The following is a 21,606-nucleotide window of genomic DNA, read 5'->3' on the forward strand; positions in this document are numbered from 1 at the left end:
TGACTTTGCCTGTTTTCCTAGATCCATTGGTGCTTGTGATTGATTTCCCGTATTAGAGGCTGTGGTGTAGGAGAGGCTGAGCTTAAGGAGATCAGGCTTGCTGCCCTCTGTGGGCTGCCTCCCACAGAACCGGGCCTGTCGCGATCCTGCTAGGCAAGTATGCTCATCCGCACGCCCGCCGCCACTGTTTCTTGGCCGTGTGCCGTATGGGGCGCATGTGCCTGGCTTTCCATAGAAGTCAGAACCCTGCGGCCAAGCGGGTCTTACCTCTTGGTGACCTCTTCGTGCTTCCTGGTAATGGCGTTTCTTGAAGGGTGTTTCAGGCCATTCGAACTGGCTTTGTCTCCTGCGGCCCCTGCTGGCTTCAGTCATATTCTGACTCAGGTGCTCTGGTGGCGCTAGCCAGAGGTTGCTGGCTGTGTTGGGACACGGCCCTGGATGGCCTAGTAAGTCTGCCAGAATTCACTTGAGCCTTGTTTGCTCTTGCCACTCATGATGGTGATGCTAACCCACCGTTATGTTTTTCTCCCAGGACACAGCCTTTTCTGTGCCATTGGCCAGAGCCCTCAGTCCTTGTCCATGACGACAGACCCACCATGTTTTATGGGACCCACTTCATCATGTCTCCACCCACCAAGAGCAAGCTGAAGCGGCAGAGCCAGCTGCTGTCCAACATGCTGTCCCGGACGCTGAGCTACAAGTACCGTGACCTGGATGCCACCTTCTCTAGCCTGGGCGCCAGCGACGACCCTGCAGAACTCTCCACCCAGCTCTCGGCCCCTGGGGTCCTGAAGGTGTTTGGGGACAGCGTCTGCACGGGAACCCACTACAAGAGCGTCCTGGCCACCGGCATGTCCAGCGCCCAGGAGCTGGTGAAGGAGGCCCTGGAGCGCTATGCCCTGAGCCCCGAGTGTGCCAGCCAGTACGTGCTGTGTGACGTGGTGGGCCAGGCCGGTGACTCGGGGCAGCACTGGCAGGCTGAATGCTTTCGGGTCTTTGGGGATAACGAGAAGCCCCTCTTGATCCAGGAGTTATGGAAACCTCGAGAAGGCTTGTCCCGGAGGTTTGAGCTAAGAAAGAAGTCAGACGTGGCAGAGCTGGCGGCCAAGGACGTGGACACCATGACCGCAGGTGAGGAGGGGAGACACCTCAGGGAGAGTGGGGGCTGGCGGGGGAGAACTGAAAGCCAGAGGCTCAGGGGTCCGTTTGGGGAAAACTCAGGAAGGTATGTTTGCTCTGTCACACGTTTGAGGACTTCTTAAATTTCCTGCTTTAATCCAAGCTGCCGTGGAGACTGCAGTTCGTCTCCATTGCAGGACGCGTGCTGGTGCTTTAGTCTTGCAGTCAGGTGCTTGGGTGCACAGAGCCGTGCGCACCATGTGCTCTGTGTCAGTGCGGGTGGCAGGTGCGTTACAGAAGTCCGGAGTCTCAGGGACAGGCAGTGAAAGGACAAGGGAGGAAGTCGGGTCTCCAGAGGTGATGGGGTGCATCGGGTGTGCATGGGTTTGTGGGGGCCTGGGGCAGTTGGAGGCCTGTGGGCCACTGCTCTGTGTCTGCCTATTGTTCACTTGGTGGAAGGTTGATTCTCTTAATAGGTAAATGCCATAAACAGTAATTTTCTTCAAATGCCAAAGGACTCTTAAATGTATCTCAAATCATATTTGACTTTTTCTTAATTTCCTGGAGAAAATGGTGGCTTTATGCAAAAAAGGGACTTGTCCTATGTAGCCCTGAGTTGTCATTTGATTTCATGATCCCCGGGGTTGAAAGGGGCCTTGAGCACTCCTGACCTGTTGTGTGTGTCCCCGAGGTGTTGCAAATGCTCATTGTCTCTAGCTTTGCTTCTGCTCTGGGGCCTGCTTTATATCTTCAGCATGTGGAGATGAGCGGGGGGGATCGGTGGGTCTCCCAGGGGCTGGGGTTACTCAGGCCTGATGGGGACCTCTGAGTCTCACAGTCTAGACGGGCCACGGCTGACATTAAGCAGCAGCAGCCCTCTTTTACCTTAGGCAAATCAATTCACTGCTTGTGGCCTCGGTTTCCTGATCTGGAGAATGGGGGCATGACTTCAGTGTCGTGGGCGTTAGTGATAGGGTAAAGCACTAAGCATGGTGCTTGGCAGATGCGCAGGGAGTCATAGTTGTGTATTATTAACGTTTCCTCTATGTGGTAAGCAGTTTGTTCTCTGTGCTCCTAGGCAGAACTGTGCTGAGGATGGAGCTGGGGGTCCTTCTGACGGGGGCAGTTATCACTGATGGCTTGGGAGCTGCTGGCACACGATGATAATCAAAAGCAGGCCCAGGTGTAGTTGGTTTTGTTGTTTCCAAGCCTCCCTGGACCAGCACCCCAAGCACCCCCACTCTGCAGGCTCAGGCTTTGGTTTGTTGTCTGGTCCCACGAGGACAGGCAGACCTGCTGAGGGGCTGCAGTGGCATTCGTCTCCTGGTCATTTCTCTGCTGAGTGGAGGGCAAAGGCATAGGGGTCATTGTGCTGTGGGTACCTGGCCAAGGCCTTGGAAAGCTTGCTCTGTGTTGCACAGGTGATGGCTGGTGGGGGACCGGGGGCCAGATGCCATCTGCAGGACATGGGACTTTGTCTCCTGTTCACTAGCCCCTTGTAGATGGTCTTCCTTTTACGTTAGTCGTAAAGGTGCCTTAGTCGAGGCAAGAGAAGGCCCCATTGCCCACAGCCTATTCAGCTTGGTGTTGGTTTTGCAAAATCTTTCAAATAAAGAGTCTATTGAATGGGACCAGTCTCACTGACACACTTCTCTGGGCTGGAAGTGGGTTGTGTTACCTGCCCGAAGCAGGCCTCCTGGACCCAGGGGAGACGGCCTTCACTGCTGGCCTTCCCTTGGGGTGCGGTCTGGGCACTCCCGGGCATCGTGACCGTGCTGTCCCCCTTTGCCCGTGACGGTCAAGATGGTGAGGCCTGCGCAGGCTGTGGGTTGTCTGAGCTCACCCCAAGTTGCTGAACCGAGTGTTCTGTGTGTGTGTTGATGATTCTGTGCCAAGTCAGATAATGAGAAAGAATCTCAAGCTTGTTGGTCTGCCGGCTCGGGAAGACTTTGCCCGGTGTCTCCTGCTTGGCATCCCCGCCCCCCTCCCACCGCTGCCGGATGGTGCTCCACGCTGCTCTGTCCTCCTCCTTCCCCCAAAGAGCGGGCGAGCTTGCCCTGAGCCAGTAGTCTACCTCATCTGCGGAAAGTGCTGGAAAAGGGAAGGGACTGCCTGCGTGCGCGCGTACACGTGCCTGTGTGTGTGTCATGTGTGGTGTGGCGTGTGCATGCATCTGTGTGTGCCACTGTGTGCGTGTGCATGCATCAGTGTGTGCAGTGTGCACGTGTGTGTGCGCAGTGTGCACGCGTGTGTGCAGTGTGCACGTGTGTGTGTGTGTGCGCGCGCAGTGTGCACGTGTGTGTGCACGTGACTTCATGCCGGGCTGTGAGTCGGGGCTCACTAGTCCTGGTTTCAGAGTGAGCCGTAGCCAGCGCCCAGGGCGTGCATCCTGGCTGCTCTTTGGAGCTGGGGAGCAGCTGGGAGTGGGTGCAAGGAACCCACCCCAGGCCCTTCTTCCTGCAGACTCATGGGGGTCCCCTCTGTATCAAGGTGTGAAAGAACGTGTGCTGGATGCTTCCTGGAGGCTCTCCTTAACCGTGTGGACCACTGTTATGCACCCATAGTATTGCACTCAGGCACTTAGGGTTTTGTTTCCGTAAACAGTCTTTTCACAGCTGCCCGCTTCCCCCGGGTTTCCTGAGTATCCAGATACTGTGCATCTGCTCTGGGAGAGAGGCGGCTGGCGTAGGTGGGGCGGGAAGGCCTCTCCTACTCACATATTCCCAGAAGGCTGGTGTTTAGGATCGGGCGCATAGACAGGGCTCTGGGTCCTGTCACTGACATGTAGACAGTAATCTCTTCTGTGTGCTTTGGGGAGGGGTGACAGCTGGGCCATGTCTTTATCAGCAGCTTGGGAAGGGCAAGAGAGAAGGTTCGTTTGTGTCTCCAGGACAGAAGAGTGTATTTAGCCTAGATTTCTGAAGCTTGGCCTCACTGACGTTTCAGGCCCATGGTGTGCTGCGAGGGCCGACCTGTACGTTGGAGGGTAGTTAGCAGTTCCAGGCCTCTGCCTGCTAGCTGCTAGCAACACCCCTACTCACTGTGGCAACCAAAAATGTCCCTGGGCATTGGTGGGTGTCCCTGGGGGCAAATTTGCCCTGGATTGGGAACCACCAATTTGGACCTGGTGGCCTGAGCTTAGTTTGTTGGCCACACCAGTGCTTCACCACTGGGGCCAGTGGTCACGTGCCTTCCTGATCCTCAGGCCATAGTCTCTCTCGTGGCTCCCTGAGGAACTTGGGTACCTTGAAAGCCCAGTGTCTTTTTTTTTTTTTTAAAGATTTTATTTATTTATTTAATTGACAGAGAGAGAGAGAGAGAGAGAGAGAGAGAGAGAGAGAGACAGTGAGAGAGGGAACACAAGCAGGGGGAGTGGGAGAGGGAGAAGCAGGCTTCCCGCCGAGCAGGGAGCCAGATGCGGGGCTTGATCCCAGGACCCTGGGATCATGACCTGAGCCGAAGGCAGTCGCTTAACCAACTGAGCCACCCAGGCGCCCCGAAAGCCCAGTGTCTTAAGGGTGATATGCAGAGCTGCTTTTTCTGCCCGTGGATGCCTTTCCGTGTGGCCTACATGGCCCTCGGAGGCTTGGTGTTGTTCCATTCCCTGCAGTTAGGGTCTCCCCTGCTTTGGGTGTCCTCTGTGAAGCAAGCAAGCTTAGAGTGTGTCTAAAGCTGCTGTGACCGAGGTGTGCAGGCTATGCCATTGCAGGGCATCTCTGCCTCAGCCACGGGGCTTGTGACTAACCACCCTTCAAGTGTCTGTACAGTGTGGGGCATACAGTGGGTGCTCAATAAGTGCCTGTTGCAGGACTGATGCACGTAAGGAGAGCAAGCTCCTCTCTAAGTCCCACTTCCTGTGTGCATCTAAGACTCCAGAGTTGGAATCCATTTTCTTTGCCAGGGGATGGGGACGGGGAGGAGAGAGGGTGGTGTGCCGATGGGGTGGAAGTCCCTAGTGCAAACTGTGGCTTGAGTGACGAGGAATGTGCCTCTTGGGCACCTGACAGTACAACCCGCCAGTCTCCCCTCTCCTTCAGGCCCAGTGCGAGTGGCCGGTGGTGGCAGATTTGTTGTCTCTGAGCACTTGACTTTGGTGTGTGATTCCTTCCACCTTTCCATCCACAGATGGGCAGATGGAGCCTGGACCCCGGTGACAGAAATGTTGAGGCTGCACGGGAGCCCTCTGCTGTCTCCACTGTGCACCATGAATTCTGTCCTCACACGTCTCCCAACCTCTTCGTGCTTTTGACATTTTTCTTCTGCTATGAATCTGATCTTTAATAACTTCTCTCAGAATGAATGAGGTGATCTGGGTTTTCTCCTTTTATTTAGGAGTAACTGCCTTGTGAGTCTTGAGTAAGACTCCTTTGAGCATATTTGCAGGGATAGAATCATTGTGGGCAGAGTTTATTTTATGTGGTTTGGTGAAAAGCAAGACAACTGCCAACTTTTCTCATCAGTTAGAGCTTAAAAGATATTTTTGAGGATTCTTAATTCAAAGAGAACAAAGTTGAATGGTTACCCCCTCACAGCCCGTCTCATCCTTTAATTCACTGTGTAGATTTTTAAAAAGTTCACAGCCTTCAGTTTCAACGTAGAAGTGCAGTGTTGGAGGAGGCTTAACTGCCCTGTTCCCCCAAGCTGGGTGTTGCCCACCCGGGGCCTGGCCAGCAGCACCCCCGCCTCCCCGGGGACTTCCGGCCACATTATATAAGGAGCCTCCAAAGCTTACCACAGAATCCACAGGGGGAGGTCAGAACTGGTATTAAATGTTGACAAGGTGTAAACTATAAGAGGAATTGGCTAAGGAATGGCCAGTGTGGACACTGCAGGGAAGGAATTTAGCCAGTGAAGGAAACGCATGCCTAAGGGGATGCAGGCTCTCCTGGGGTGTTGGAGCCAGAAGGGATTAGGTGTCAGGTTGAGGGGATGAGCAGGAATACCAGACATCTGTCAGCCCTCAGATCCAGGGTTCCTCATCTTTCTTCACATTTGGCCCCAAATTGGAATGCCCACAATGTGAGAGTGGATGTTAATTGGTTGTCACAAGTAACCAGTGATTCTATAAACTAAATAGCACTTAGCTCATATTTTCTAAAGCCTCTTTATAGTTTTACTGAAATTGATTTTAAAATTCTGGAAGAAGTATACTTAAAAAAAAGAAAACCTATTAGCCAGCATAGTACAACAAATCTGCCTGGTTCTTGATGCCTTCTGTGTTGTACCAAATTGCAACAAAATGAATCAACCTCTTTAAAGTTGTCTTGAAACAGGTAGACATAAAAGCAAAATTTCGAATTTGGTTAAATGGATAGAGAGACCTCACTTGGTCCAGTTAACCATGTGAAGCATTTCCAAGAAGTATTAATATATTAACAGCTGTTTTATTAACATTTAAGGCAGGTTGATATATGTTGGTTCCCAAAAGTGACTTATAATTTTGGGGAGATATATTTAAATCATATAGAATAGTGTCTCTTACTGGTTTTAGATAATATACTCACATAAATAGAGAATGCTCGTCAACTATCTTTTTTTTCCTTCTGATGGTTGAAGTGGCAGAAATGTTTCCAGAGATCTTGAATACACGTTCAGATGTGTACAGAGTGAAAGCAGTAAGTGAGACCCAAGTCCACCTTCTTTTCTGTGCTGTCCTTGCACAGACTGAGTCCATCTTTGGGAAGGGAGCCTGGTTTTCCGATGCCCAAGATAGGTTTGAACAAGATGAGCAGGGGTAGGGGAGATTGACCTCCTTAGCTCCAAGACATGTTTTAAAACCATGGCAATTAAGGCATGTGGTTTGGGGGCAGGAACATCCAAGCAGATGGAGCGAACAGAATAGAGAAGGCAGAGGCAAATGATGTTGAATGACCCAGTGGGAATTTGGTGCAACGTGGATTGCATCACAGATAGTGGGGAAAGGATTTTGTAAACGGTGTTGGGATAATTGGCATCAGCTAAAAGAAAGAAAGATTTCATAAGGCTTAAAAGGCACAAACTGTAAGGGGAAAAGGTAGATGGATTTGACTATATCAAAGTTTAAACTTTCTGTTCAACTAAGGACACTACATAATAAGATTAAGATCTACCTGTGGTGCTGTAAATTTCAGTTCATTGCTTTTGACTGAGGCATAGTTTCCCGTTATATACGTATGTCACATTATTCATTCCCCAAATCACGGGCCCTCAGGTTGCCCTACTATGAACAATGGCATACCTGCCCTCTTGAGGGTCCGAGCAGAGTTCTCTGAGGGTATTCTCCCAGAAATGGAATTTTTGGCTTGTAGATATGTCCACTTGGTTTCCTAGTAAGCACTGCTGGACCGCAGCTTCTGCAGAAAGGCGGCCATGACAATGGCGTGCTTTCCTATGTGGTCCTTCCGCATCCTTAGGCGCTGAGTATGAGCCCTTGACCCACGAAAATCTCCCCTGGAAACACTTTTAGATCAAAAGGTGCTGTAGTGTAGTGGGGTACTAGAGTCATGTGGCCATAGAGACTCCCTGTAGCCAACTGGTATGAGTAGCCATGAATCGAGTCATGAAATGACTTCCCAAAGGTTACAATGTGTAGATTTGAAACTGACCTCTACCTAATCAAAATTCAAGAAATGAGTCTTCTGGATATTGATTACCAGTGACTCAAAGGAAAAAGAATTGTGCTCATTCATTAATTTGTCAGCAAATATCTGTTGAGTGCTACTCTGTTGGTGCTTGACTAGGTGTGTGTGTGTGTGTTTGTGTGTGTGTGTGTGTATATATATATATATATAGCAGTTGACAAATAGATCGTGTTCTCGTGGAGCTAAGAGTCTAGTGGGAAGTAAAGGCAAAGAAACAATCACATGGAAAACATAATTACAAATTGTGATAAGTGCTCTGGAGGAAAAGCACATGTGCTAATTTAGCATGAAGGTTAGGAAAATTCTCTCTGAGGAGATAAATTTTAAGCCAATCTCAAGAATGACAAGACGTTAACCAGGTGAAGAGTAGTAGACACTTGGTGGAGCTAGAAGAGCTTTCTGGGCAGAGGGAAGAGCATTGTATACAGACTCGGGATGAGAGACAGTGAAGTGAATGCCAGGCATTGGGAGAAGGCCATGTGGATGGAGCATGGGGGAAAGCTGTGGGCATTGAGGCTGGAGAGATGGTCAGGGGAAGACCAACCTGGGTTGTTAGGTATTTTGGATTTTAGACTAAGTATAATGGGTGGCCACTGAAGGGGTTAAAAGACCACTCTGGATCGTAGTAGAAAATACTCGAAAAGGTCAGTAATAGGAGATTAATTAGGTTTTTATAGGAGTCTAGATGAGAGTTGATGGTACTCTCGAGTAGAGTTATGAGGGAACAGGTGGAGAGAAGAATATGAATCCCAAATATATTCTAGAGGTAGAATCAACAATATTTGTAAATGAACTAGATACTGAGTATGAGAAAGAGGGAGGTGTTGAGAATGACTTCCAGGTTTCTGGTAATGCACAGATGGATGGAGATGCCATTCACTAAAATGGTGACTACTGGGAGAGAAACAAATTATGGAGGGAAGAGTAAGAGCTCTCTTTAGACTAAGTTAAGTTTCAGATATTCAATGGAGGTGGTAAATAGGAAGTGAGATAATATGGTTCTGGAGCTTAGAAGAGAGTCTGTTATGCAGCGCCTGGGTGGCTCAGTCGGTTAGGTGTCTGACTCTTGGTTTTGGCTCAGGTCATCTCAGGGTCGTGAGATTGAGCCCTATGTCGGGCTGTCTCTGTGCTCAGGTGGAGTCTGTTTGGGATTCTCTCGCTTTCCCTCTGCCCCTCTCCCCTGTCCTCTCTCAAATAAATAAATAAATAAATACTTAAAAAGAGTCTGTTACAAAAGCTTAAATTAAGCTGTAAATAGGTGATATTTAAAGCTGTGAAAATTGAGATTTAGGTAGTGAATGTACAAAAGATAAGGAGAAATGAGAGCTTAATATGGAAACTAGAGAAACACCAACTTTAGAGGCTAAGTAATGGAGGAGCAGTCAGCAAATTAGGCTGAGGGGAGGCCCAAGATGTACAAGACAGCACAAAGAGTGTGGTGCCATGGAGGCCAAGAAGAGGCTACTATAGGTCAGAAAAGATGTAGACAATTGGATCCAGTGGATTAAACAACTTGGAAGTCACCAAAGACCTTACTGATAGCTGTGTTGCTGGAATGTTGAGCATGCAAGCTATATTGAAATGGGTTGAAAAATAGGTACTTATATTTCTTGCAATATGTGGGATTACTTATCCTAGAAAATCTTTCTATATAAAGTACCTGGAAGTGTTGGTTGAAATAGAAAAAAAAATCTCCTTTAAGATGCATAGCTGAGTACCCAAGAAAATAAAGTAAATCAGCAGGAGTGAAAAAAAACAAAAAGAAGTATGTTGAAACCTCAGAATCTTAGCTGATTCTATAGCTGAACTATAATTGCTCTAGGGGCATTTGCCAGTCTTTGTAATCAAGAAACTTTAGTTTAGCAGCTGCCCAAGAGAGAGACATAGAGTTTCAGGACCTAAAGAGGCAGGGAGTTGGAATTGAAACCCCTGGATATGGTTGCAACTCTTGAAGGGCGACACACTGAATGAAAAGATGGAATAGGAAGAATCTGATACTTGGTGAGAGGAGGTGACAAAGAGTTCTCTTCCTCAATCTGGGTTCTGGGTGGGGAAAACTCTTTCCTAGAATCAAAAACCACTCTTTTCACATATGTTTGGGGTTTGAAATCATACTACTCAGGTGATCTGGCTAGTCCCTGGAAAAGGAATTAAATTATAGTGTAAAATTTGATAGTGTACAAGGACATCTGATAGAAACAAAGCAATTCCTCTTTGGAAGGACATCCACACAGGCATCCCAAGCCTCACCAGAGATGAGCTCATGATCCAAAAATTACAAGACCCATGAAGCACTGCCTGTCTGAGTCAGTAGAAAATAAGCTAGAATCAAATTCTCAAGAATATTAAGAATTGGGGCCATTAGTTATAGAATATTAAATAAGTTTAAAATGTTTACTGAATAAAAGGTAGAAAGAAAACAGGAAATAATGGAATGTCTTAAGAGGGAGGGAAGATTTGGAAAAGAATAAGATAATGCTTCTAGTAATTAAAAATGTAAGTATTTAAATGGGTGCTTCAGTGCTGGCTTAGACAGCAGACTAACTACAACTGAAGAGAGAATTGGAGAGTTGAGAGGTAGATCTGGCATCACCCAGGAAGAAACAGGAGGTCAGCTATCCCATGTGAACATGAGGAGGGTCAAGAGAATGGTGCGGAGAGCATATTCCAAGGCCATGCCTGAGCTTCTTCCAGAGGTCATGGAGTGAAAAGCACGAATCTTATGATTCAGAAATCACAGTGTAAGGTAAATGGAAAGTTTACCCCTTGACACCGAGTGGTGGTCACACTGCAGGACACTGAGGGCAGGGAGGATTTTTACAGCTGCCAGAAGGAAAAGACAGGTGAGCAGGTCAGCCAGACTGCATACTTCCCAACAGAACCATAGATACCAGAGGCAGCAGACAGGACCTGCCAGCTGGAAAGAACAGAACTGCCAACCCAGAGTTGCAGACCCCGCTAAACCCAGCTAAACCACCAGCCAGGCGCCGGGCCCCGGACGACACAACTGGAGGCGCCTTGCACAGCAGACCCTCACTGTGAGGGGTTTCTGAAGGATGCGCCTTAGGGTGAAGCTGCCCCTGGAGAGGAAGTAGATCTGGGGTGTAAGGAAAAATGGTGATCAAGAGACAAGACGGTAGGTGTGTGTAAACAGTAATGATGAAGCCGAAAACCAGGCGTACCCCAGACCGCCTGCACCTGCCTGAGTCCTGCGGTGGGTCCTCAGAAACTACAACTCCCGTGAGGCTCCGCGCGGTGCACAGGCGCCGTGGCGTGCATGGCCGTTCTAGAATGCCGCTCTGAGGGCCCAGGCGCCATGTTGGGGCCGAGGGGACGGCAGAGAGGCGCTTGAAGCGGCGGGAGTGGAGCGGGAGCGGGTTGGACCTGGGCTGGTAGGAGCCCCGCCCCTCCCGCCTCAGCGGATCATGACCCGGGCAGCGGCCGTGGAGGTCGCGGTGGCGGGGGACGTGGCGTGGCAGGGCCGGCGCTAGAGATGATGCCGTTTCCGGTGACAACCCCGGGATCACAACAGACGCCGCCGCCGCCGCCCAAGTGCTATGGCATCTCCTCCCCCATCAGCTTAGCAGCCCCCAAGGAGACTGACTGCGTGCTTACCCAGAAGTTAATTGAAACCCTGAAGCCCTTTGGGGTTTTTGAAGAGGAAGAGGAACTGCAGTGCAGGATTTTAATTTTGGAAAAATTAAATAATCTGGTAAAGGAGTGGATACGAGAAATCAGTGAAAGCAAGAGCCTTCCACAAGCTGTAATTGAAAATGTTGGTGGGAAAATCTTTACGTTTGGCTCTTACAGATTAGGAGTACATACGAAGGGTGCTGACATTGATGCGTTGTGCGTTGCGCCGAGACATGTTGATCGAAGCGACTTTTTCACCTCATTCTATGACAAATTGAAACTACATGAAGAAGTAAAAGATTTAAGGGCTGTTGAGGAGGCATTCGTACCAGTTATTAAACTGTGTTTTGATGGTATAGAGATTGATATTTTGTTTGCAAGATTAGCACTGCAGACTATTCCAGAAGATTTGGACCTAAGAGATGACAGTCTGCTTAAAAACTTAGATATTAGATGCATAAGAAGCCTAAACGGTTGCCGGGTGACAGATGAAATTTTACATCTAGTCCCAAACATTGACAACTTCAGGTTAACTCTGAGAGCCATCAAACTGTGGGCCAAATGCCACAATATCTATTCCAATATATTAGGCTTCCTAGGAGGTGTTTCCTGGGCCATGCTAGTAGCAAGAACTTGCCAGCTCTACCCAAATGCAATAGCGTCAACTCTTGTACGTAAGTTTTTCTTGGTATTTTCTGAATGGGAATGGCCAAATCCCGTGCTACTGAAAGAGCCTGAAGAGCGGAATCTTAATTTGCCTGTATGGGACCCAAGAGTAAATCCCAGTGATAGGTACCATCTTATGCCCATAATCACACCAGTGTACCCACAGCAGAACTCCACATACAACGTGTCTGTTTCAACAAGGATGGTCATGATCGAGGAGTTTAAACAAGGGCTTGCTATCACACATGAAATTTTGCTGAGTAAGGCAGAGTGGTCCAAGCTTTTTGAAGCTCCAAGCTTCTTTCAAAAGTACAAGCATTATATTGTACTTCTAGCAAGCGCGCCAACAGAAAAACAGCATCTAGAATGGGTGGGCTTGGTGGAATCAAAAATCCGAATTCTAGTTGGAAGCTTGGAGAAGAATGAATTTATTACTCTGGCGCATGTGAATCCTCAGTCATTTCCGGCACCTAAAGAAAATCCTGACAAGGAAGAATTTCGTACGATGTGGGTGATAGGGTTAGTGTTAAAAAAGCCAGAAAACTCTGACATTCTCAGTATTGATCTCACCTATGATATCCAGTCTTTCACAGATACAGTTTATAGGCAAGCAATAAATAGCAAGATGTTTGAGATGGATATGAAAATTGCTGCAATGCATTTAAGAAGAAAGGAACTTCACCAACTACTGCCTAATCATGTGCTTCAGAAACGGAAAACACATTCAACGGAAGGTGTCACTTTAACATCTTTGAGTGACAGCAGCCTTGACTTGTCTGCAGACAGGGAAGACAGCACGTCTGTGCCTTCACCTACTAGCACTATGAAGCCTGGCCCAGTGACCGGCAGCTCTCAGGGCAGAAATAGTCCTTCTCCTGCTGTAACGGCAGCATCTGTGACTGCCGTACAGGTTACTGAAGTTTCCCTGCAACAAGTGAATCCCGGTGAAAGCTTAGGGGGTGCATCGAGCGAAAGCATTCCTCAGACTGCCTCACAGCCAGCCCTTCTTCCACCACCGAAGGCCACAGTTGCCAGAGTTGTTTCTTCAACATGTCTGGTAAACCATCCACCCAGGCCTTCAGGGAGCACTGCGACAAACATAGCTAATCCTGTAGTGGGAGTCTAGCAGACATTCTCACCGCGTAAAGGACCAAGGAAACTAGAAGAAGAGGAGCAATCTCATAAAGAGACAAGTACAACTCCATTAGAAACTATTCAGATGGTGGCTGGCCTTGTGGCAAACATCCAGTACAGAACTTACTAATATCCCAGCTCTCCCTGCAAATCCTGTTCCTGTTACCAAGAATGCAGTAAGACAGACTGAACTGATAAAAAACAGCCTCAAGAGTCCATAAACTATATCTGCCAACTCACCCTGTTGTCTTCAAATGCTAAAGGAGGAGAATGAAGGGTACCAAACTAGATTTGGCTCAAACTAGATTTAGCCTTATTTGGTAACTTCCCTTACTTGGTTAATCTTGATCAGAAGTCCAGGTTACTATATGATGCTAGAAGTACTATTATAAATGCGTCAGCAGCAGTTATAGTAACTATTTTAAAGGACTACTGCCCATAAAGAGAAAAACAAGAGAAAAAACCCTCCAGCTATATTTGTACCCATGCCTGACATCTGGACTGGATTTATGTTTGATGCATTGTTGGGGAAAATTTGCAATACAAACTGGTATCAGAATTCCTTATGCTGATGATGCACTTTATGTATATTTTTATTAGAAAGTAGAACTAATTTTAAGTTTTTCAGCCTGATGAATTTTATTTTTTTCCTGAAGAGTTTTCTTCAATATTAATTGTCAAACTGGATGCCATTGTGCAGTGTGTACCAAATGTCAGAAAAAGCATAAAAATCCATCTACCTCGGTCCCCAAGAGGTAGCTGTAACCCTTTAAAATGAAGTGTCAGCTCACAGGGTATATATTTGACTTTGAAACAGTGATTAGTAAGTCTTTGGTTTTGCCGGGATGCAATCAAGAAATAATATGTTGGTTTTATCTGTGGAATTGTTTTACAGTGCATACAATCAGCAATCAAACAGCAAATACTGGGTCAGAACTATCGAACTCCATATTCTCTTGTTCTTAAGCATTTGTCCTAAAACAAAAAAGCTTTTGCCTCCCTTCCCTTCTTTATGTTTGTATGTAGATTCATAAAAAAACCTCAGAATGCTAGTGTATTCTTAACCATTGTGAAACCCACAATCCTGTGGCCACATGGTACAGAACACTAGATTTTGGTTCCATGGCTAATATTTCACTTCACTGAACGTAACGAATTGGGAAACAGTTATTGGTCTTGGATGGCTGTTGGAGCTATACATATGAGAAATTTGTATGCTCCGCAGAGTATCTGCTTATGGTAAAGTTACTTTCCAATTTAAACATGTAAGCAAAAAGGCATTTTCTCCAAAATATTTAAACCAATTTTTATTTTTAAAGGACTCGCTAAAATTTATCAGTAAATTTTATATGTAGAAACATACAAAATAGTTTCTAGGAAGCACTTGATAACTAGGCAGCTTCCTGTTTTTGTTTTATCCTACAAGAGATTAGGAATGCCTTCCTTTAAATTAAAAAAAAAAAAAAAAGACCTCTCATAGCTAAGTGGTAGGATGTCCCTGTTTAGGACACATGAATAGCAGCAGATGTAGATGAATGGAAAGTTGGTCTGTCTTAATTTGGACCCAGCGAGCCTGACAGGTTTTCCAGTTAGCCTGGTCCTGATTCCTACCCTCCTCCAACTGGGTTCCTTTCTACCCCGTGTGCATTTTTCATGTGAAACTATAATTTCTTAAACCCTTTCCCTGTCCTTCCAGATTAACTTTCCAAAGTTGGAATATAGTCTTCTTCCTTTTAGGCTCTGCAGTAATTGAGGTTTTCTTTTCAGCCCTACTTTGTGATGTCGAGTGCACAGTATTCCTGTTGCCCACATCTTTGCCCTGTGCAGTCACCTTGCCCTTCTGCTGCAGTAAGTCAGGTGAAGTGTGCACCGGAGCTGTGCATTTCAGATAACTGTGGGGTCTGGCTGGAGTTGCCAGGCACAAATGTAGTCTTGTCATTCTATTTACACATTGGGGGGATAATTAGTTTATTAAGTGTTTCATGTAACTATACTTGTTTAACCAAGCTGGAAACTTGGAGCTTTCTAGTTTTCATTAACTGAATATCAGGCTAGTTTTTTCACATGATGTACATAGTGTCTCATGGCTGGAGTTGGCTTTGTTTTATAAAACCTGTACCCCTTGTATTTTTCAAGCGCTATTTTGGAAAACATGATGTATTTCTCCATTGAAAACAAAACAATAAAAATAAAGAAGCAAGCAAAGGGGTTTAAATCTGACAATAAGAGTTCCCAATGCTCGGGATGCCTGGGTGGCTCAGTTGGTTAAGTGTCTGCCTTAGGCTCAGGCCATGATCCCAGAGTCCTGGGATCGAGCCCCATGTCGGGCTGGGAGTCTGTTTCTCCCTCTCCCTCTGCCCTTCCTCCTGCTCCATTTCTCTCTCTCAAATAAATACATTTTTTTGATGCTCTTATATTGTTGCAGAGGAGGATAAAGACGCTGATGAAGTCTTTATTAAGTCTAGAATTCATGTTATAATGTTAGGGGAACGTGAAAAGGCTAAAACGTCAATAAGGTAAAAAATGGAGTGAAAATTTTAATCAAAAGAAGGCAGGAAAAAGGGAGGCAAAAAAAGGGAGGGGGAGGAGCACAGGGAAAAACAGGTAAAAAGAAAATACAGTCTAAGATGGTGGAAATGAAACCAAATATATGTCACTATATATAACAAATGGACCAGACTTCCTGACTAAAGTGTCAGATTCCATGGAAAAACTGAGTGCAGCTGTATGCTATTTACGAGAGACACATCCAAAACCTAAGATATAAAAGAATGGAAAAAATACATGCTAAGGAAAAGAGACTGTTAGAGTGACAGTATCATCCAGGCAGATTTCAAAGTAGAAATAACAGCTAGGGACAAGAGTGACCACTGCTTTAATGATAGCATAAATAATGTACCATGAAAATGGAACAATTTAAAACTTACTTTCATCTAATAAATTAGCCTCAACATAAAGTAACATAACAAGCGAGGATTAGCAGAATTGCCAAAGTGTCATTGTCATAGAAGATTTTAAAGCAGCTCTTTTCATTAATTGATATCAAGCAGACCAAAAAAAAAAAAAAGTTTTTGAGCACAACAGAGGTTGGCAAGCTTTTCCTATAATGGGCTAGATAGTAAATGTTTTCAGCTTTGTGAGGCCATACGGTCTCTGTCTCAACTACTTAACTCTGCCTTTGTGGAATGCAAGCAGCCAGAGATGATATGTAAACAGATGGCCAGGGCTGGATTTGTTACCCCTCCCAACCCCTCCCCCGCGGCTGGCGTTTGTCATCCCTGATCTATTGGATATTTATTATAGTACCTTCCACCCAACAAGTGGAAAGTGTACATCATTCTCAAATAAGCACTGGGCATGTGCAAAAATTAGCCTCCTGCTTGATCAGAAAGTAAGACTCAGCATATTGCAGAATATCTGATTCATAGAGCATATTCTTTGATTACAAAACAGGTTTTATTTTATTCAGTAACAGCATAGAGAAGAATTCCTGAAAAACACACACACACACACACACACACAAAATGGCTCAAACCATTAAAGGCTGATGAACAGAATCTCTTAATTGTATTAAATAATGAACAGTGAAAAGTGAAAAACAAGCTCAAGCAGGGAGATTTTAGAATACATAAAACTGACAAATGATTACTATCTGGAATATATCAAGGACGCCAAAAACAATCTGGTCAAGAAGATCAAACTACCCAATAAAACATGGGCAAAAGAAGTGCATAGGTGTCTCAGAAGAGGGGCTAGGAATAGACAGTAAGTACAGAAAGATGCCCCTTCTCATTAGCAGTGAGGAGACACGAGTTAAGAGCATAGACATTTGTCTTACAAAATGTCAGTCTAACAACATCTGGGCTCGTGGAGGAGGGGGAGCCTTGGGAGCTCTAGCCCAGGGTCTATGAAAGCAGGAAGTGTCTCCCTCGGGAGACAGTTTGGACTTACCTAGCACCATTGGACTGCTTGTGCATACCTCTGCCACTAGCCTATGGGACATTGATGTGCTTCATTTTACTGGTCCCCTGAGCCCTCAAGGTGCCAGTCTGTGGGCCCCCTCTGCAGCTGCATGCAGAACTCTAACCCCTCCAGTTTTCCTCCAGTGTGCATGTAAATATCATTTTCTACATATGCCATGGTGTCAGAAGAGTTGGGAAGCACTCTCCTAGAGACTCTGTCCCATGGCTCACCAGGAGAAGAGTACGGGAGTGTTGGTAGCAGCGTTTTGTAATAGCTTAAGGCTTGAAATAACCCACAAACCCATAAATGGGGGAATGGGTAGATAGCGTTGTCTTCATGCAATGAACAGTGTAGAGCTGTGTGGTTAAATGAGCTACAGCTACGTGCATCAATGTAGGTGATCTCACAATATTGAGGAAGAAAGGAAATTGCAGAAAAATAGTGGGATACAAGCAAAGAAGAGCAGTATAACTTGGGGTTACAAAAATGTGTGATCTAACCATAATTTAAGAATAAGGGGATGTTGGGGCACCTGTGTGGCTCAGTTGGTTTGGCGACTGCCTTCGGCTCAGGTCATGATCCTGGAGTCCCAGGATCGAGTCCCGCATCGGGCTCCCTGCTCAGCGGGGAGCCTGCTTCTCCCTTCCCACTCCCCCTGCTTGTGTTCCCTCTCTCGCTGTCTGTCTCTGTCAAATAAATAAAATCTTAAAAAAAAAAAAAGAATAAGGGGATGTTAATCACAAAATCCAGAGTAGTGCTTCCCTTTGGTGAGATGAGAGGTGGGGAGAGGACAGGGAGGTGTAGTTTTGAGAACACACTGAGCCTAGAAATGTTCTACCTTTTTCAGGTTAGGTGGTGGATGAAGCAGTGTTCATTTTATTATTAGTCTAAGTTATAAATGCTTTTGTATGTGTGAACTATTCTCTGGTCAAAAAACCAATGCCACAGTGGTATCTTTGAAGCGTCTGTGTCAGTTAGGAACTGCATTTGGCCAGGTGACCAGCTGAGCCCAGGACATGTTTCTTTTCTTTCACGTTACGGCGGCGGTAGGTTCAGGGCCAACAGGGTGGCTTTGCAGGTCATCAGGGCCCCACAGCCCTTCCACGTTCGGCCCCACTGGAACCCCACGTTCTAGTTCATGCCTGCAGTCTGGAAGGTCCCCTCTAGTGAAGGATGATTACAGGGCCCCTGCCATCACATCCGTGTTTAAGGCAGGAAGAGGGGGCCAGGCAGAGGTGTCCCTGCCAACCGTATCCTCCTTCCGTGGAACTTTCCTAGAAGTCCCAATGGGAACATGCCCTCCTCGCTCCCCGACCGGACCTTCGTCGCCTGGCCATGCCTATCTGCAAGACAGACTGGAAAAGGTAGTTTTTGTGAGCTGGGTGCGTTACCTCGCCGTTCCTCACCATGCTGCTGTTAGGAAGGAGGAGACAATGGGTCCTCACCGGCAGTGATGGCCGTCTCTAACACAGCACTCAGGTATTTAGAAGTTCAAATACTTCCAAGTAACTCAGGGATCAAGAAAGACTTTAACGTGAATCAGAACTTGTGGGATGCAGCTGATGTGGGTGGGATTTGGAAGGAGGGGCATAGCTTTTTTTTTTTAAGATTTTATTTTAGAGAGAGTGTGAGCATGAGGGAGGAGGGGCAGAGGTAGAGAGAGAATCTCAAGCAGACTCCGACACGGGGCTCAGTCTCATGACCCTGAGATCATGACTTGAGCCGAAACCAAGAGTCGGACGCTTAAGGAACTGAGCCACTCAGGCGCCCCAAGGAGGGCCATTGCTTTAAATGCTTTTACTAAATAAAGCCTGAACACTGGTGAGCTACCTGCCTACTGGATTAGGTAAACATATGTGTCTAATAAATTCAGTGAGAGAAGAAAATAAACAATGTAGAGCAGAAAGCAAACAAAACACGCAGGGGAGAGGATCAATGGAATGAAAAGTAGGTTCTCTGAGATGACTAGTGGTCGAACCGGAAGACCGATGAGGAAAACGAAGTCAGCGCACAGCAGCTGTCTCAGATGTCAAAGGGGTAGAGCTACAGCTGCTGTAGGCTTTACTGAGAAGGATCCTAGGGATAGCTTCTGCCAGTGAATTTGAAGACTTAGACGAAATAGACAATCTTCTAGAAAAAGATAGCCTACCGAAGCTCTCTCAAGAAAGACAACGCTTGACAGTCTCCCCGAGAGAGAGTGAGTAGTTGGGACGCATGCCCAAACCCACCGCAGCCGTGCAAACACGGGACGCGAAGTCCGTACAGGCCAGTTCTTCCTCATACTCAAGGACAGGCTTGTTCCAGTACTGCACCTCTGACTGTTCCGGAGGACAGAAGAGAAGCAGCGTTTTACGGAGCCGGAACCAGGGAAGGGAAGCACGAGAGGGCAGGGAGGGTGTCCGCTGGACGCTCCGACTTGGCAAGCCCCGGGCTTCGATTTCTCGCAGCACCACTGTTCTCGTTCCTGGAACCGGCCAAAGCTTTCAGGATCAAAGTAGCTTCAGAAACTCCCAGCTCTGGGTTCTTTTTGTTCAGATGTTGGCCTGACAGCTTCTTTCTCAGTTGTTTATGCCCCACGTGGTCAGTGGGGGTGCTGCCCTTGTCCAAAGTCAGCTATATTTTGGAGAACAGACACCTCTCTTAATGCTAACAAATACAGTCACGTTTAATTTCACATAAATTTGTTCACGTGATAGAAACTTTTTTTCTCACCATGGAATTCTCTCTCGCATCAGTGCCTCTGCCATTCTGTTTCCCATCCGATTTCATGGTAATGACCTGGTGTGGACCCGTATCAGTGTTCTCTTGCCATATAATAAAGTACCCTAAGCGTAGCAGCCTTTCCTTAGCTCACAGATCAGCAGGCTGGCATGGCTGGAATCTCAGGGTATCACCAGGTCGAATCTGAGGTGTCATCCAGGCCAAGCTCTTGTCAGGAGGCTCATCCTTACTGTGGGCAGAGTTCAGTTCCTCATGGTTATAGGGCTGAGCTTCGCATTTCCCTGCCGGCTGTCGTCCTGCGGCTGCTCCCACGTGCTTTCCACCTGCCCTCCCTTCAGGTCAGCAGGGTTGCACCAGCCCTCCCTCGTTCTTCGAATCTTTGACTTCCTCTCAGCTTTTAAAGGTTCATGTGCTTGGGTTAGGCCCACCTGGAGAATCTCCCTTTAGATGAACCCAGAGTGAACTGATCCGTTACACCTGCAAAAGCCTCTTTTGCCATAAAGCAGAGCCTCGCTGGGGGCAGGATGGCTGCCACATGTACAGGTCCCTCCACACTCAGGGGAGGTGATGGTACAAGGGCAGGGGTCACGGGGGCCGTCTTGGGTCTGGCTGTAGCTATATCCGTAGCAACGACAAAATGCTTCAGCCGTGTCCAGGCCCCACAGCTTCATGCCATTATGTATCCGTTCAAGTCCCAATGCTCGTCATGCACGTAGTGTGAGTCAGGTGCGGAGCAGGTGCCCGAGTGACTCCACTAAGTGCAGGCCTCCCCACCTGCGGGCCTGTGGGACCAGAGGCTCCCGGCATGCAATGGCCGGCCAGGTGCAGGACGAGTCAGGGCCGGCTGGGTCAGAAAGAGGGCCGTGGACGGCAAGAAGGAGCGGCTCGTCCAGGCAGTGTTTGAAATCCAGCCCAGCAAACTGCAGCTGGAGTCCGTGGTTAAATTTCAAGGCCTGGGAACACTGCCTGCTGTCCTCTGGGCTCTGAGCCATCCTTTGTTTTCCTTGAAGATGGGACTCCTCTGTAGCCCAGCAAGTGGCTTCCTCAGCCTGCTGCCTGTCAGGAGCCTCTGTTGTGCCAGGCCCCTCCACCCTAGTCTGAGCTGCTTGTTCTGGAGAACCCGTAGGCCGTGCTGGGCGTGGATTCCTGGGGCATACACTGTCACACAAGCCACACCCACAGACGACGCTTCTGACACGGCCCTTCTCTGCTTCCAGCTTCTGCTGAGATGCGAGGGTGCTTGTAAGCTTCTCCAGCACCCCTGGTTGGATGAAGAGAACCGATGAGGAGCACCCTTAGTCTCTTGCAAGGGTCTTTGTGTGGCCCAGCGCTCTGACCTCCAGATCCTTCCGAGGCACCAAGAGAGGGTTGAGCCGGACACTGAGCCTTGTCTCTGTGCCATACTCCCCCACAGCAGGTTCTGACTCTTGGCCTCTTGTCATGTGGAGAGGCTGAGCATTTGCAGTCATGCAGTTGGGTTCCCTTTTGATTCTCTGCTCTTCCATTTCTCTCCTCTTTGCCTCTCAAGGCAGGTAGCGAGCGGAAAGCAGGTGGCTTCTGCTGAGCGGTCTGTTCAGGCCCTTCAGTTACAGGTCCTGCTTCTGCACGACCAGGTCCCTTCCTGGATTTCCGGGAACCCACGTGTCCTTGTGAACCTCCGCTGCAGCTCTCTCAAAGTCTAGATTCCCAGGACACGCTGCTCACAGCAGTTTCTGCTTCCTCGGAGACAGTTTAGGGAAGTGCTCCTGTC

General features: G+C 47.5%; 2 protein-coding genes across 8 annotated transcripts in view; both read left to right on the plus strand.

Annotated features, from left to right (window-relative positions):
- The window catches only part of RADIL (Rap associating with DIL domain), an 87,883-nt gene that overhangs the window by 28,338 nt on the left and 37,939 nt on the right, over positions 1 to 21,606 (plus strand). For 6 of the 7 annotated variants that reach the window (XM_073886251.1, XM_073886257.1, XM_073886253.1 and 3 more), the window contains one exon: positions 533 to 1,131. In XM_073886251.1, coding sequence (XP_073742352.1) covers positions 533 to 1,131 — 599 coding nt within the window. Of the gene's footprint in view, positions 1 to 21; positions 447 to 532; positions 1,132 to 21,606 lie in introns of all 7 variants that reach the window. The other variant, XM_073886256.1, reaches the window with a different exon arrangement.
- PAPOLB (poly(A) polymerase beta) lies at positions 11,055 to 15,398 on the plus strand. Its single transcript, XM_025863606.2, has one exon. The coding sequence runs from the start codon at positions 11,233 to 11,235 to the stop codon at positions 13,162 to 13,164; it is 1,932 nt and encodes a 643-aa protein (XP_025719391.2). The 5' UTR covers positions 11,055 to 11,232; the 3' UTR covers positions 13,165 to 15,398.

The sequence above is a fragment of the Callorhinus ursinus genome, unplaced genomic scaffold (assembly GCF_003265705.2).
Source record: "Callorhinus ursinus isolate GAN/ISIS: 27379988/994484 unplaced genomic scaffold, GSC_fseal_2.0 scaffold70, whole genome shotgun sequence".
Classification (NCBI taxonomy): Eukaryota; Metazoa; Chordata; class Mammalia; order Carnivora; family Otariidae; genus Callorhinus; species Callorhinus ursinus.

Excerpts from the sequence above, each read along its gene's own strand:
- PAPOLB (XM_025863606.2), top strand. The coding sequence starts at position 11,233 with ATGATGCCGTTTCCGGTGACAACCCCGGGATCACAACAGACGCCGCCG.